The sequence below is a fragment of the Sapajus apella genome, unplaced genomic scaffold (genome assembly GCF_009761245.1).
Source record: "Sapajus apella isolate SASKATOON/1434 unplaced genomic scaffold, GSC_monkey_1.0 scaffold67, whole genome shotgun sequence".
NCBI classification, from domain to species: domain Eukaryota; kingdom Metazoa; phylum Chordata; class Mammalia; order Primates; family Cebidae; genus Sapajus; species Sapajus apella.
Window position 1 is genome coordinate 9209666 of NW_022437007.1, and position 17417 is coordinate 9227082.

Here is a 17417-nt window from a genome sequence, read left to right on the forward strand (position 1 = left end):
TGGAGAGGAGATGAGACAGAAAAGATCCTCCGAGCATTCCAGGAATATAACGTTCCAGGAATATAGCACTCCAGGAACTGAGCCCAGTCCTTGTGACGTCAGAGCTTCCAGGATCCTCTTTTAAGGCTTTCTGGCTAGCGTTCATTTGAATTCTCCAAGCTAATAATTCATCACTATATCTCCTCTAGCCAAACTTCAGATAGATTTCTGTCTTTGGTCATTAAGACTCCAAACAAATACTATTACTGTTTCAAAAACAATACAGGGAGAAAGGCGAATGCTTTATTATTTTTTTAATTTTGTTTGAAAGTCTTTGTACAGAATGACACAGTTTACTGCATAAAATATTTGAAATAGCTGAACTTTATAAGTTTATAAAGTATGAAACAATGAGATAATAATTACATTAAGGAGTGACATTAGGTCTCAGGGGAAATGGAATTTTTAATAAGAAAACACTCTATGTACAATGTTACTGTTTAAATGAATTATTTCTCTACTTAATGCTTAGTTTCATCACAAACAAGAGGTAATTAAATTATTTCCAGAATTAAATGAGAGCACTGTGGTGCTGAACAATATTTACATACATTTATTAAAACTACGTATTTATGTAAGTTCGCAGAAAATAAAAAATAGGCTGAGCGACTGGTATTCTTCATCGATTTTGCGGATGATTTTAATCTGATTCATCACTGCTGAAGTAGGAGCTATCACAGTATTCCGCTGTATATAGAAATTTGTGAATTATTGGGTTCATCTTCGGTAACCAGTGTCGGGGAACCAGGTACGTTGAGAGATTAAATAAATCTACAAATACCTTGTACCTATCACTGGAAAAACACATACATGAAGATGTGTGACATTGGTTGACATGAAATATTTAAAATTTTCAATTAGAAAATGTATTTCTCAGCTATTTTCCATAATTAATTAGTATTCAATATAATATACATTGCATGTTGTATATATCTTACATTATATTAGGTGTTATGTAGTACTAGCTTTATTCCATTTGCAAAGTTTATGCCCATAAAACAGTACTGTGTTTTAGGCCAGTGGGGTTCATATGAAATCTGAGAGCCGTACTGCTGATACCTTCATAAAGACAAGGGTGTGTTCTCATTTCCTACTTCTAAAGGATGGTGTACAAGGTAATAAATTTAAAGCAGGTAAAGTTCTTAGATACCCATTTGGAAATATTTCCAACTGAAAAGTAGCTGCCAAATAACTGCTCTGAAGGGATTAATACATTGCAGTGCCATCTTAGACTAGTAATAAATGTCTATAGAGTGCTTTTAACACTGAAATTGCTTTTGTGTTGTTAGTTACCAATCTTAACGGTTGTAGTTTTATGGAGGAAGAACATTTGCATTTGAAGTCAAATAAATCTGGGTTCAAATTCTGTATCTGTCACCTACAATTCAAGGACCTCTGACAAGCTGTTTAAACTTCAATGCCCCAGTTTGTAACTCTGTAAAATGAAAACTTCAGTCCTTCCTTTCAGTCAGTCTTTTTAAAAATGAGACAACACGCTGGAAATGCTGTCTGTGTTTATTATTCCCACAACCCACTGATGTGTGTGCTCACGTGGTACAGGCCGCTATTGACTGTTTTGTGCTTACAGAATTTATTTCCAGGGAAAGTGGAAATGTATAAAAATAATGAAAATTTGAACCTGTATATTTTACAAATCAGCCAATCTGGTAATAACAGTAGAGATGAAGGCAATGTACTGTAAAGATTTGGGGGAGGGACTAAAGTTAAACATCTAATTTATTCTTGAATTGATTCTTCCTTTTCAAGGGGCCACAGAAGTTTCCCAGTTTCCAGATATATCCATATGTCCATTTATCTATGATATTGTGAGTATCAAAATAAGAATGTACATGCCTTAGAAACCTCTCTAGCAGATTTTAACTCCTCAATAAATGTTATCTCTTTCCTTCTAAACACTCTAAAAAGGGCACTCTTTGGAGTAGATGGAAATGGTTTTCTAATTCAAAATACAGTCATGTCAGAAAACAAGCTATTTGAACTGCGTCGTTTATCTAGCCAGGAAGACATTAGCAGAATTAATAATAAATGTTTTACTCTAGTCAAAACTTGAACCAGAATGGGTTGAAGACTTTCTGCCTGGATGTAAGCACTGTTAAACCCTTTGTGTCCTCACGTATCATGCAGTCGTTGGTACCATACCCCTTTACATACAGGATCAAAACGGTGACGGTTCATAATTAAGAATTTTATAAAATTACCTCCAAAAGACTGCAATGGAATATAATCTAACTACAAACTTGTTGTTAGTTTCAGACAGGAGCAAATAAATTGGCTTTTTTTTGGTAATAAATGTATAGATGGAGAAACAAACTGTTGGTGACTGTCACCAGGGAGAAAGGAGGATTTCCCCACCTACCTCACGGTTGAGCGCAGGTAGTGATAGCCTGAGGAGCCACCGGTGCCAGCTTTGCTGCCCAGCATTCTGTGCACCATGCACACATGGCTATCTAGGCAAACACACAAATTCCCTCCATGGATATTTTCCCTCCATTAGTTTCACAATGTTCTAACAACAAGGGGTTGGTAATGATCATTGTTTCTGAGAAAATGCTGACAACTAACACTTGGCCATATGGAAGGCTCATACGTGAGAGCCAGATGAGACTGTGAGGTTGCCTAGCACTCCACTTGCCTCAGGCTACATGCATTTCACTCCATCCTTCATTGCATTTAGCCCATGCACCCAATATTAGAGATCAGGACCATAATATGACTCATAACCCTGTGCCACCTTTGCCTTTATGGGGTCTTTCATTTAAAAAAAAAAAAACTATTAAAATTAAATATTTTAAACTGCATTGGCATAATGTCAAACATCTTACTCTCATAAAACATTTGTTTTGATCTAAAGTTTATTTTTTTACTTCAGATTTTAAAATAAAACATTTTCACGAGTCCCCAAAAGTTCTGTGGGCCTAGTGTGCACATGGATAAGTGGCCCCTGGGAGAGAGTGATGGCCAAGCTGATTTGTAAGAAAGAGCACAACCACACACAAAGGAGGGAGGAAGAGGGAAGGCAGGCAAGAGGACATGCAAAAGACCAAGATAAAGAGCACAGAGCAGCATGTGTGGCAGCAGCATGGGGTGAGCAGAAAGGACTTACATCTCCATTTGGTCATGAGTGAGTCTATGTCCATAAGATAAGTCAGCAACTGAAAAGGCACCTGGAATCTAGGCTCTTCCCTACAGGAAGAAAAGAAGAAAATATTCGAGTAAATCGAATGTGTTAGGAGGAGCATGAGCGTTGCAATCAGTTGGCCCTGGAAACAAATGCCAACTTTGCTACCGAGGAGCTGTGGCACCTTTGGCTTATTCTCTCAGTCTCAGTTTCTTCATCTCAAAGATGAAATAATATTACTCAACTTGCAGTGTGTATTCGAAGTCTAGAAAATTCCATGTAATATACTTGAAGGAATCCCCCAGAGTCACACCTAACACTTCTTATTAAAAGAGAGACAGGTACACTATCACAGCTTTCCCAGAAAACAGTAGTCAAACTCTCTAGGAAAAGATATTAAAACACAAAAGGAAAGACCCCTTTTTATTTCTTTTCATCTCTGTTTTTCTTTTTACATCTATTTCTTCAACTTTTTCAGTATATTTTCTAGTTAGGACACATAAGCTTGACTAGCATTTACTCTAATTTAGGCAAAGAATCAAAGATTTTATTTATGTTGCCATTTTGAAGAAAGACTTAAGATTTTAAAAATTAAATAAATACAGAGCAGTAAGACAGAATGTAAATAGAAGTATTTTTTACTAGTGTGATATTTATTGTTCTGACACATTTAATTCATGAACCCTGAGGATGAAACCTTTATACAATATAGTAGGATTGAGTCAATATTTAAGGAATACTTGAAACATTTTAGACACTGAAAGCAATTTAATTGAAACTGCAAGTAGTACAGTTTACAAGTTATTTTCACTTCATGAGTTTTTTATTTTATTAAACAGGAATAACCTTACAACATTGTTTAATGATAGAACACATTTCATGAGTGAATCTCTGAGAGACAGTAAACTTTGGCCATTTAAGTCACTTAGGGTTACATAATGTTTCGCAGAATTCAGTTAAAAGGGTTATTTGATTAATTTGTGGGGTGTTTAACCCCATCTAACCCTGTTTAGGGAAAAAGTTATGCCTTTACTATTTAAAAGGGAAAAAAAAGGGCTCATAAAACTTCATTATTATTTTTCAAGTTTTCTTCAAAAACTAAATTACTGCATTAAACTATGATTGTAAGTTTTAGGCTTTATACTGGATATGTAATTCATATCCACTCCTCAATTTTAACTTTAGACTCTCTTCCGATTTGCTTTACCTGTAAAAATATATCATCAATGCTCCCTGAAGTGCTCTGTATGACAGCCGTCTTTCACCTGCACGATACATAGCAAATGATAATTTGTTAGGTCCCTTAAGGCAAATTTATATTAATTTGGCATCGTCGTCTTAAAAAAAATTAATGGAGTACATGTATTTAGAAAACAATATAAGTTTTAGTTTACATTTTTTATCCTTCAGCTTGAATTTGTAAACCTATCACTTGAAATACAATTTTAACATTGGATTTTAAAAAACAAATTAAAAATGTACATATTTTAAATTCTCAAAACCTTCAATGAGCATCTTAAGAAAACCTGATTTTTCTAGAAAATATTTAACTTTCATAATAAAATGCATTTTCTAAGTAAAACAGTATGTGTCTTTCATTTCAAAAAAGCAGTGATGCGTTATAAGCATCATTTGAAAGTAGCTTTCATTAATTCACTTGAAATTAGTTTGCTTGGTTTTAATGAGCACAATTATGTAAAATCATATATGTGTGCTCTAATGAAAGGCTGTCTCCTCGCCACAGGAAAACAAGATTTTGCTGTTCTTTACTGAGGGTCTGTTTGTTTGTTTGTTCGTTTGTTTTAAAAGAAAACCGAAGCTAACAACCTTTAAGCTTATAAAATTTAATACAATTTCATATGTTGGTATGTTTTGTATTTTTGTTATAAAAGTGAACTTTTACTTTTATTCTGCCCATTTCCAGAAAGGTTTGGGATGCTTTACAGTAAAAGTTCTAAGTCAAAATGAACACAAAAGTTTAGAAATGAAATTACTGCTTTTACTGTTCAATAAGTTTCAGGAACTAATGGCTCAGTAACAATTGTGCCAAAAGTCTAAATGTATGCTTTTCCTGGTCTCCTGATCAACCAAGCAGATTTGGATGAAAGAACTCACCCACACACAAAAGAGCGAGGAAGAGAGAAAGAGGGCAGGAACATTCCACGTAACTGGAATGTAAGAACATTCCAAATTCAGAGAAGAACACATAAAAAGACTCCTTGGTGATAAATCCAAACAACTAAATTTAGCTAATAGAAGAAAATTAGTATGACTGGACCACATGAATATGAGATCGTAAAAGGCCTTATAGACCACATTAAAGATGTTATTTTAATCCTAAAACAATAGGGCGACATCAACACTTGCTCTCACAGTAGCTATTCCTTCCTTATCTTACCTCTACCACAGTGTTTATTATTACAGCAATTGTCTTCATTCTGTCCCTATTAGGCTGTGAACTACTTGAGAAACTACATGCAATTGATCTTGATATCCTTATACCTGGCATAGACTATACATGTTTTTTCTAATGTTTTTGAAATAATCTGAGCATAGAAACCTGTTAAAACAGGTTTATTATCAAAAAATTTACTCAATTTTTGTTCCTATCAGTAGAATATCAATTTTCTTTCTTTTTCTTTGAATTATACTTTAATTAAAAGTTCTGGAGTACATGTGCAGATGGTGCAGGATTGTTACACAGGTACACAATTTTCATTCTATTTCCCCCAATTAAGGCTTGATAGTCTTATAAAATTAAATCTTGATCTCATATTCACACATTCCAGGGAAAAGATTCATAAATTAAAAATACCTACCTCTACTAAGAAGATATTCATGACGTTTCTCATCAAATAAGGACAGTAGCACCTCTTTGTGCTTCTGAAATTCAGCCACCTGTTCCTCTTTTTCTTCAGACTCTTCCTTAGCCTTCAGGAAAAATATGGCATTAATAATCCCGAGAGAGAATAGATCGATATTTTAGAAAACTTTGCTTATAAGAAAGAGACTTGTGGTTGTAGGAATGATGTCCTTTCAATATTTACTGTGTCATCTAACATTACTATTTGGAAATTATGTCTTATGAGAAGGAATCTTTCACACACTCAATGATTCTACCCTTTTATTTGAGTTTAAATTATTTCTATCCTTTTATTTAAGTTTAAATGATAGAGATGAAACTGTGAGCAAAAATTGAGTGTCCTGATATTATACAGGTATTATCTGGTAGGAATAAGACATTGAACAATTAATCACCCAGGCATTAAATTGCAACCATAGACTATACTATGCAGAAGCAGCATTGGTGTCATAACTTTAAGTAATAAGAAGTCTAGGAAAGACCTTCCTAAAGAAATTTTCCCTGAGCCAAGATCTTAAGAATGGAAAGGAGTTAGTTGGGGAAGAACATTCCAAGCCCAGAGAAAAACACATAAAAAGACTCCTTGATGATAAATCCAAAGAACTAAACTTAGCTAATAAAGAAACAGTATGGCTTTGACCACATGAATATGAGATCATAAAAGGCCTTATAGACCACATTAATGCTATAATCTTAATTCTAAAAACAATGGGGTGACATCAAAGGCTTTACACAAATGGGAGATGTGATCAGATTTGCATTCTGAAAAGATTATTCAGACTGCAATGTGAAGACTAAATTGAAGTAGAGGCATATTGGGAAGACAGTTCAGAGATTATTGTAGTCCAGGTGAAAGGCGATAGCAGGTTGTACTTAAGTGGTAGTCGTAGATTAAAGGATAATACTTGAGATCTGAATAGGTAACATTGGTAGGACTTGATGATAGCTTGAAGAAGTGGTGAAAAAAGAGGGCGGAGCCAAGGATCACTGATTGATAGGAGTCTGAGGACAGCCTAGATGGACTACAGGAGAAAAAATTCTTTTTGCAGAGAAGACAATGTTGGTACAAAAGTGGATGGAAAGGGAAATGTTCAAGTTTGGTTCTATTGGTGTGTTTTTGAGAGGACCAGGAGGAAATATCAAGTAAGGTATTATATACATGTTCTGAAATCTAAGGGGATATATAAACCAGAGATAAATGTTTGAGAATTATAGTGGCTAAGTAGATATTCAAGCAGTGGGTGTAAATAACCTCATCTAATGAAAGAATGTGGAGAGGCCAGACTCAGTGGCTCATGCCTGTAATCGCAACACTTTGGGAGGCTGAGGTGGGCGGATCACAAGGTCAGGAGATCGAGACCATCCTAGCTAACATGGTAAAACCCCATCTCTACTAAAAATACAAAAAACTAGCCAGGCATGGTGGCACGTGCCTGTAGTCCCAGCTACCCGGGAGGCTGTCAGGAGAATTGCTTGAGCCCAGCAGGCAGAGGTTGTAGGGAGCCGAGATCATGCTATTGCACTCCAGCCTGGGGATGACAGAGCAAGACTCTGTCTCAAAAAAAAAAAAAAAAAAAAGTGTAGAGATAGAACAAAAAGGATCTAAGCCAATGCACTACAAAACTCTATCGTTTATTGGTCTGAGTGAGAAATAAGAGCAAATAAAAGAGATAGAGAGATAAGGGCCACAGAATTAGAAGCAAACTTGATGGTGTGTGCTAAATCCAAGAGAAAAGAATGTTCAAGAAAGAATAAGTGTAGTCATTAGCAATGAATGATTCTGTGAGGTCAACTAAGTTAAGATTAAAAATGGCCATGGGGCCAGGCGTGGTGGCTCACACCTGTAATCCCAGCACAATGGGAGTCCCAGGTGGGTGGATCACCAGGGGTCAGGAGTTCAAGACCAGACTGACCAACATGGCAAAACCCCGACTTTACTAAAAACACAAAAATTGGCTGGACATGGTGGCAGGGTCCTGTTATTCCAGCTACTTGGGAGGCTAAGGCAGGAGAAGTACTTGAACCCGGTAGGCAGAAGTTGCGGTGAGCCGAGATTTGACCACTGCACTCCAGCCTGGGCAACAGAGTGAGACTCCATTTCAAAATGAATAAATAAATAAATAAATAAATAAAATGGCCATTGGATTTATGTACATGATGGCACTTGAGAATGATGGTACAGGAGGACAGCTTGAAGTAAGCTGAGGGAGATAAGTAACTATTCTGACTCCGTTCTCAACACTTTACAAATATTTAATTTCCTGTTCATCGTAGTCTTAAAAGTTAGATATTCTTATTTTTCTATTTTGCCAATGCTGAAAGATAGGCAAAGACAGGCGCAGTCACTTGTTACCTGTCACATAGTTGTTAAGGAGTGCAAGTACTGTGACTTTGAAGTCTATGCTTTAAGCACTACCTGATGCAGCCTCCCAAGACGTAGAATATAAACAACTCTTCCTGGAAATTTAGTCATGCAAAGAGGATGAGAGATCTGTAAGATTAGGGCAATGGGCAATCAATAGCATCTTTTAAGTAGGAGAAAACTGACATTGTCTGAGAACTGCCAGAAAGCACCCAGAAAATATACAAAAGCGAAAGCAAAGTTACAGGGCCGAAGAGATTTGGTTGGTTGGTCCATTGTGGGCCTAGTTCTGTTTAGAATTGGTCCTAATATAGAATTTTCAATGGAAATGAAAAAGTAATTAATTTCAGCTACTTATCATAGACAAAATCTCCCTTCCAACAAAGGTCTTATTTTAGTATAACATTTATCCCACATAAAGAAAGTTAAATCAATCGTGTAATATGGTCCAAGAAAATACATTTGTGAAAGAAAAAAAATATGAAGAAAACGAAAGGCTAAGGGAAAAGCAAAAAAATAATTAAAATAAAATTCTGAATATTTCTGTATTAAATACCTGAATCCTTATGAATTCCGCTTCTAGGCCTTTGGTGATATTTTTTTCTAACTTTCCCCAGAAGTTAAATCCATCTGGCTCTAAACCTGGGGTTCTTTCCAGCCATGCCTTAAATAAACATTTTTTAAGTGAATACATGACAAAATTTAAACTATGTAAAATGCATTGTAACTGACATATATAAACTTGAAACAAGAAATCTTCATGGTTTCCAGAAACATATGCTACAAGTTTTATTTGTAAATTTTTTTTGTTTCTCTTTGATATCTTCATTTATGAAATAATATATTCAGTTTTCTTAATTTTTATAGCAACGGTTAATAATGTTTATTCTTTACTTCTTAAGAAATATATGATTACAGAAATTCCAATTGTCTTCTAGAAATCTATAAACGTATCTAAACATATGTTCTATCTAAACGTATATAAAGAGTATACTCCTAATAATTATTTTACTGATATCTTCTGATTTATTCTCAATTTACTTTATGTCTTAGGAACTGAAGAAATTATGATTTGTATAAGATATGATCGCTTCTAAATTCGTGGGCTCTGTATACTTAGCAACTTTGAAATTAACCATCCATGCAATTACTTTGAGATTTTAAAATATTTTTAAATCTAGAAATACAACTAAATTTACGTGCCTCTGTGGGTCCTCATTTAACTCATACTTATTATAAATATGAAATTAGTTTTGTAATTATTTTTCTCCCTATTCTTACATGCCATTATTTGGCATTATATTTAATACATTAACCTAAATCCACATTTACAATACCCAGGGGATTAATGAGCAGAATGTAATTCAACACAGTAAAAGTAAATTCACAAAAGAAAAGGTTTTGTAATGAAAACCAGGTCAATACAATCTTTGTTTAACAATCTAGTTTTGGGCTGGGCACGGTGGCTCACCCCTGTAATCCCAGGACTTTGGGAGCTGAGGTGGGCGAAGCACAAGGTCAGGAGATTGAGATCATCCAACCTGACTAATATGATAAAACCCTATCTCTACTAAAAATACAAAAATAATAATAATAGTAATCTATTTTTGAAGAAAAAAATAATAATTCCTGAAGGCTCGTATACACCTTTAGGGAATTTGGATATGAAGGGAAAATTTTCTGTGGTGTATATTCTTAGTAATTTAGTTCAGCTCAGAAAAATACTAAATAACTGGAAATTTTCAATTACAGAATATTTTAAAATAATAACGCTCACTAAATAATCATACTCAGTCTAAAAATCAGCTAATTAAGTGTTACTTAGTAGGGATGTTTAAGGAATTGTTTTATTGAGATGATGAGGTTATTAAATATTTAACATACAATTGATTACATAAGTATTTCTGAAGTTCTCAGCAGGGTCCTTGACATTTTCAATATTTTAGTAACATGAATGAACAGATTCAAGTATTTTTATGAATTCTTTCTATCCTTATATCCAATGAATGTAACTCAATTTTGATACGTTTTTAAAATTCTGACTTAGCAAAAGCTAAATTAAGAAAATGTATTGATTTAAACTTTAGAAATTATATGTGAGCCCATACCTCCACTAATTGCAGAAGCGTCTTTTCTTGCTCAGACTTAAGTAGCAGTTCATTATTTTCTCCTTTGAAGTTATCACGATAATGTCTTCTGTTATAAGGGACTCTCATGTTCTGAAGAACACCTATCTTGTTTTCTAACAGTCGGAATTGCAAACTCTGGAAGCCTGATGCTGGAGATAAGTACTCTCTTTGAGATTAAATGGGGGGAGGTAAGGCAAGGCGAATAGAAGAGAAGAGAGAGGAGAGAGGAGAGGAGGAGAGTGGGGAGGAGGGGAGGGGAGGTGAGGGAAGAGAAGAGAAAAGACTTCAGGTTATCAATCACCATAATGGTTTATTCTACTGTAAGAAACAGTCAGTTTTACTCTCCTGGATATCAAGAGCAAATGCACACAACTGTCTAGTGTTAGACCTGTGATTTGGCTGTTATTGAAATAAGAAAAATGAGCTACTTAAACATCATCGAATATCAAAAAATGTTATTACTCCCACTCCCCATGTTACATCCTTGGGAATGTCTTTCATTTTGTTGCTGCTAAGACTTTAATGTTTTAAATTCACCACGACCTCTACTTTTCCTTTGTCAGCCATATTCAGGACCTTGCTTGTTACATCCTACATCCAATGACAGGTTCTTAAAATTTTTTCTTCTCATATTTTGGTAAGAAAAAAAGCTACCTATATGGTATTACCTTGAAATGTATAGTTAAACGTTATGGTTTAATTCATAACTTCTACTTTGATTGACATGCTTCTGTATATATCATTCCTGTTTTTAGTTTTTGTATTTTTCAAATGTAATTACATGTATTTTAGTCAATGTGCGAAGTTGCCTAAAATTTTTTTTGGAGAAACACAGGACACACAGTGAAGAATTTAAATTAATTAATCATATTATGCTTTCAGGTAAAAATGAATAATAAAATATTTTTAATAACTTCTCAAATGCTTTGTGATTAAAGACCCCTAGGTCCATATAGTGACAAAGTGTTAGTAAGACAGGCTCCTCATGGCACACAACACACACTTGCTCCTTTTACCCCGCTGAAATGAGAAAGTAAACTTCATCACATTTTTTAAAATGCCAGAGGTACACACCTGAAGTCATTGAAGTCCAAGGCTGTCATCGTCTCGAGAATGGAAAACTGCTGCACCAACAGTTTAAGGATCACTGCCACCCGGTGCATCCGAGAAACAACCTTAAGCATGTTCCTTTCATCTCTGACCTGATGGTTAAGAAATGAAACACTGAGTTAGCAATGCTCACCTCTAGAAAATACAAAATGAACAATGACACTGCATTCCCATTCATTTCGTCTCTAATTTTGTTTTAGAAGGGAACTCTGAAACAAAAATTTACCAAGAGGGTATGTTGAACTAATAACAGTTCTGAATTGCGTGCAAGGAATTTCTGCAAAATATGGATTTTTTTTCTTTCTTTGACTATAGAAAATTATATAGAAGCAAGATAAAAGTAAATTCTAGAATACAACCCCCCACTGATTTCAAAACAAGTTTCTCTTTTAGTTTTGTTTCAAAGAAGGGAGGTCAAGATAACACAGGAAATTCTTGGTGAGGATTAAACAACACGTGGACCATCTAATCTTTACTGAGGGCCAAAGTTGCCCCTGACATGGATGGAAAGTGGATTCACACATGCAAGAAAAGTCCCATCTGTATGTGTGTGCTCTTGCCCCTAGGCCTTCTTGGGAGCTTATCCAGTAGACCGCCTGGACACAGACATCCTCCTGGGCGTCACTTGTGGCCTCAAGACCATTCTGACCCTCACCGAAGTAGGGGATGTGAAGAGTAATCAGGAAAATGACTGCGTGTCTAAGAAGAAAATGGTCCCTGACTTCTATGTTGACAGCATAGCTGACCTTTTGCCGCCCTTCAAGGTTAAAGATTGAGTGTCTTTAATCTCAAGAATAAAAAAAAAAACAAAAAGGCAGGATCCTCAGCGGCCATGGCAAGAGGAGGTGGCGTGGGAGATGAAGTGCCGCTCAAACTCCGGAAGCTTTCCCTCCTCTCCTCTCACTCTTTGCCCTCCTGTCCTTTTCTTCCCCATTCTCCCTTTCCCCCTTTTCTTCCTCTTTTTCTTCCTCCCACTGCTCTTTCTCTACTGCCTCTTCCTCTTTCTTTTTCACTTTCTTTATTATTGCTCCCATCTTCCTGCAGCTAATATTCACCAGAAATACAACTCTAGTACCTCTTCATTAAAGGATCCCTATTAGCTTGGGAATCCACCATCATTTATAACATCTTTGTGGGTGGAAATGAGTTCTAAACAAGGGGCTTGAAACTGGAATTTGAGAGGAACCTTAAAGTCACATGTAATTCTGGAGTAGCAATGGGAAAATATGACTGAACTCCTCATTCATTCAGAAAATGTTTGTTTGTTTTTAACATTGAGCAGTAAGGCCACAATTTGGTGTTAATGTTTTTCTCTCATTTATAATACTTTCCAAATCTTCCAAAAATATATATGAAACCAACATTGTGACCTAAGAACTTACATGGCCATTCTGAAAGATCTCTCGAACAGAATCCAATTCCCAGAGGATTTGCTTAAACCAGAGTTCATAAGCTGTAACAAGGAAATTATTTGTCAATTGGAAAGTTATGGGAGCCTTTTTGACCCCTATTATATGAAAAATATGGTTATTATATTGAAAGAGAAATTAAAATATTATCTTAAAATCAGTAAATGTAAATATCCCATTGTATGCCAGAAATCAATGTTAGTGTTAAAGTTGAAATAGCCTCCTTTTATTAAATGTTTTAATATGCTAGGCATGTTACCTAATGCTTCATATTCATTATCAGTAATTACTCTCAGCAAATGCATTTTTTAGGTCTTTGAGGATATAGCATATAGCCTAATTTAGCTTCCTCTATGAAAGCTGGAAGTATGTGAGGAAGCAGAGTGATAATCAACTTCAACCACAAACCACAAACTGAGAAATTAGTATTTCCTAACCTAAATGAAAGACTGTAGGATTTTAAGAACTTGAAAATACAAAGCTAAGTTACTTAAAATTCAGCATTTTGTCTTTTTGTTTCATTTGTGAAAATCCTAGCAACTCATAGACTTAGGACATATAGGGAAGTGGCCAGATGTTTGTAGCGAAATGAAAATGGCAAAGCTTCATATGACTGTCACAGCTAATTCCCAGGGGCAACTTTGTTGCAATTGAGTTCACATTATCCAGCAGATCGGTCTTTCACAATTTCCATGAGTCCAAGGTTTATTTGTTTAAACTCCAATCCTCCCAAAGTTTTTCACTTGAAAGATTAAGTTTGTTCTCTCCTTTTACTAGGGGCTGTCAAACAATGACATTGGCATCAAAGAAAAGTGATATAATAATGACATATTGGAAGAAGCATAGTTGAAATCAATCTATTTGAAGTTAGTGATTATGTCAATTGGGACAAAACCACTTTATTTAACTTCAACTGACTCATTTGTAAAATGATCAGTTACCCATCTACAATTAGAAACCTATGCTTCAAAACCTTAAGACTTAAAGCAGTACGATAGACATGGAGAGACATTTTGACTCCTTGTGTTACCAGATGATTCATAGCAAATATAAACGGTTCTCCCATTGGCTTGTCCTTCCCATAGTATTCCATGCCACTAAAAACTAAGGAATTGCTCATATTCATCCATTTTTCTTCAGTACCTAGCACGCTGTTAGGCAGAAAGTAAACATTGGGTGATTATTTTATGAATAAATTAAATAAACAATGTAATAATTAGATCAGCATAGGAAATCAATCATCTTAGAGATCTTTAGTGCATACTATTTGGCTCTATCATATGGATAAAGGTCTTGTTTCGATGCTAAGAGAATCCAATTATAACTTTAAGTTATGTTTAAGGAGACTTTGGAGGACCTAATTTTTATATTTGAGCAAAGAACAACTAAGTATTTATTGCTCAGTTTATGTGTATCTTTTTAACCCTATGTTAAAAAGTCATAGGTTTTTAACCACTGGATACATATTATAACTAAAGAATAGAAGAAAAGTGTTTTTATAAAATAATGATAGCTACCATTTGTTGCATGTTTATTAAGTACTATACCTCAGGCTAAGTGCTTAATGCAGGTTATCTCATTTATCTTCATAGAAACTCTATAAGTGAGAGCATCAGCAATTCTCTCCATTTTACATATGAGTAAATGGAAGTCCTGTGATCAAGCAACTTGACCAAAGTCACACAATTTAAAATAGAATTGAGATTCCAAACAATTTTGAAATTCCTAATTTATCTAATTTCTACTACCATACAATGATTCTTCTCTTACTGATTTTCGTTGGCATAAGCCACCAATAAAAGTATAAACATAAAAACAGGAGAACTGACACATTAAGCCAATTTTTTTACTTTTAATTTCTTTACTTGAAATAATTTATTAATTTAGTCAATCAGTTTGGAAAGCACCCATTTGGGAAAGAACACAGAGAATTGGTAGATGTGGGGCACTGGCAGTCAGGAGTGACTGGGCTCCAGTCATTCAGAGGACAGTATAGTGGCACTGAAAAGCTAAGAGTCAATGTTACTAATATTTTGGGGTCACAGACCTCTGAAAGATAATATTCATGAAAATTTGTGCATAATTTCAGAATTCAGAGACCTTCTAAACTTGTAAAGTCATGGACACGTGGGCTAAAAAAAACACTGCCCAGAAATTATTATAGAAATCTGGAAATGATAAACATACATTTTTGGACAAAATTCACATTTTTGTTTATTACCAGATTGTTACAGGATTATGTCAATCCACCATAAATTTCAATAATCTTGAAAATAGTTTTTTAGTGTTCCAAGGTGAGAAGGAATAACATCTTCACTTGCGAATTCTTTGTGAAATTCTAAGAGGCAGAAAGTCCCCTTGGAATTAAGAACAAAGCTAAAGTCCTACTTCACCCAGTTAGCAGTGAGATAGCATAAAGATGGCTATGTAAATCCTTACCTAGGTTCTACGAGAATTTATCTGGCAGCAAAATAACATTTCTAACAGTTAATTCCATGATCTTTCATCATTGTATAGTTTAAAAATTGTAACTTTCCTCATTATCAATGAGAAATGCCTGTGGAATAGTTACTGTCCAAACCCTTTGTGCAACTTACCTTGATGAGTTATAATAAAAAGATGTTCATCATGGATTTTATTTCCTTTTATTTCACTTTGCAGTTCTTGTGCATTCAAAACTTTTTCCAACTTGAAATGAAAAATAAAAAGCCTGTCTGAAATTGCAGAACTTTGTTTTTATCAACTTTAGTAAAGAAGTAGAATATGAAAATGAAAAGTGTACCTCCAAACCCAAAATGCTCAGAAACCAATCTATTTTCTTTTAAGCAATGAATCTCATCATAAAGAGTGAATTGAATTTGTGATTTTTTTCTTCTCAGAAAATTTCCTTTTGGTAGGATTTGATCATAATACATCCTATTATGCTCTTTGAGAAGTCACATCCCTTCTCATGAAATGAATATGATGAAAGTTTCAAAACTTGCTGAGCTGACTATGCATTTCCCATACTTTTATTCCCCTGAAGGGCTTATTCAAGGAACATCTTAACATTCTTTATCAGTTCATCCATCAAGGACTCTAATCGTTTTGCTTAAAAAAAAAAAATAGAAGATGAACCAGGCTGAAACTTGGCCCAGAGTAATCCCCAATTACCTTGTTTGTTAACATCCCTCTTTATATGTTAAAGATATCAAGAAAATTATCCATGTGCCTTTAACTACTCTACTATAAGAGAATTAAAAGAGAATTTTTTCAACATGCATTGGCAGTTATCTAGGCTGGCATTTATTAATCGTGTCTTATGTATACAAGTTGCCCAATGCCTGCAAATTATCCACATTGTATCTTATCATGTATACACCTCTGCCCAGATTCTGAATTCTCTGCTTTTACTTCCACTGGAGATGAATTTTCTACTATAAGTCTCTTGAATTATCCTAAAGAATGTTGAAAATGTAAAAATGTTTATGAAGAGGGATATCCTTAGGTCCAGAAAATGATTGGTGACTGAGAAAAAAAAAATCCAATAAACAAAATCATTAAAAAGTCACTTGGCGGCCGGGCGCGGCGGCTCACGCCTGTAATCCCAGCACTTTGGGAGGCCGAGGCGGGTGGATCACGAGGTCAAGAGATTGAGACCATCCTGGTTAACATGGTGAAACCTCGTCTCTACTAAAACTACAAAAAATTAGCTGGGCATGGTGGTGCGTGCCTGTAATCCCAGCTACTCAGGAGGCTGAGGCAGGAGAATTGCCTGAACCCAGGAGGCGGAGGTTGCGGTGAGCCGAGATCGCGCCATTGCACTCCATCCAGCCTGGGTAACAAGAGCGAGACTCCGTCTCAAAAAAAAAAAAAAAAAAGTCACTTGGCAGAATTGAGTGCCTAGCAATGGACACCAAACCCTGTAAGGACCCTGCCACTTACATGCAGGTAGTTCCCATAGATAAGACCTCCTTTGCTGGCTCTATTCACACCAGTTTGTGATTTGTCCTCTTCACTGCCTTCTAAAGGGAGATTTTTTGAAGCATATCTGCAAATTTAATAAATCAAGAAAGAAAAATAGTGCATTAGGAAACACAGCTAACTAATGATATGGATGATTAAAATTCTCGTTGCAAATTTTCTTTAGAGTAGATTGTTAGACAAAGGAATAAAGGTGACCGTTTTCAATGCTTCTTAAATTCAGAAATTAAAATGTTCACACTTGATGCTTCTAAGAGCCTAAACCCACTAAGAATAAAGGTAAATACTCACCCAAAGTTATTTCCTAAAAATGGGCACCCACTCATGGTGAATAGGAACCGTCTGAAGCACCGAGGTTTGACTCTAGGCAGATGTTATCATTGATCTTCCCAAATGTTCTAAA

General features: G+C 35.2%; 1 protein-coding gene across 1 annotated transcript; it reads right to left on the reverse strand.

Moving 5' to 3' along the window:
* Positions 1 to 267: 267 nt before the first annotated feature.
* On the reverse strand, positions 268 to 17417 carry TDO2 (tryptophan 2,3-dioxygenase). Its single transcript, XM_032248590.1, has 12 exons — positions 17306 to 17417; positions 16976 to 17081; positions 15649 to 15739; positions 13025 to 13095; positions 11607 to 11734; positions 10512 to 10698; positions 8960 to 9067; positions 5998 to 6109; positions 4386 to 4443; positions 3164 to 3243; positions 2417 to 2507; positions 268 to 833 (listed from the first exon to the last, which is right to left on the reverse strand). Exons 1-12 carry the CDS (start codon positions 17338 to 17340, stop codon positions 680 to 682), a joined length of 1221 nt encoding a protein of 406 aa, XP_032104481.1. The 5' UTR covers positions 17341 to 17417; the 3' UTR covers positions 268 to 679.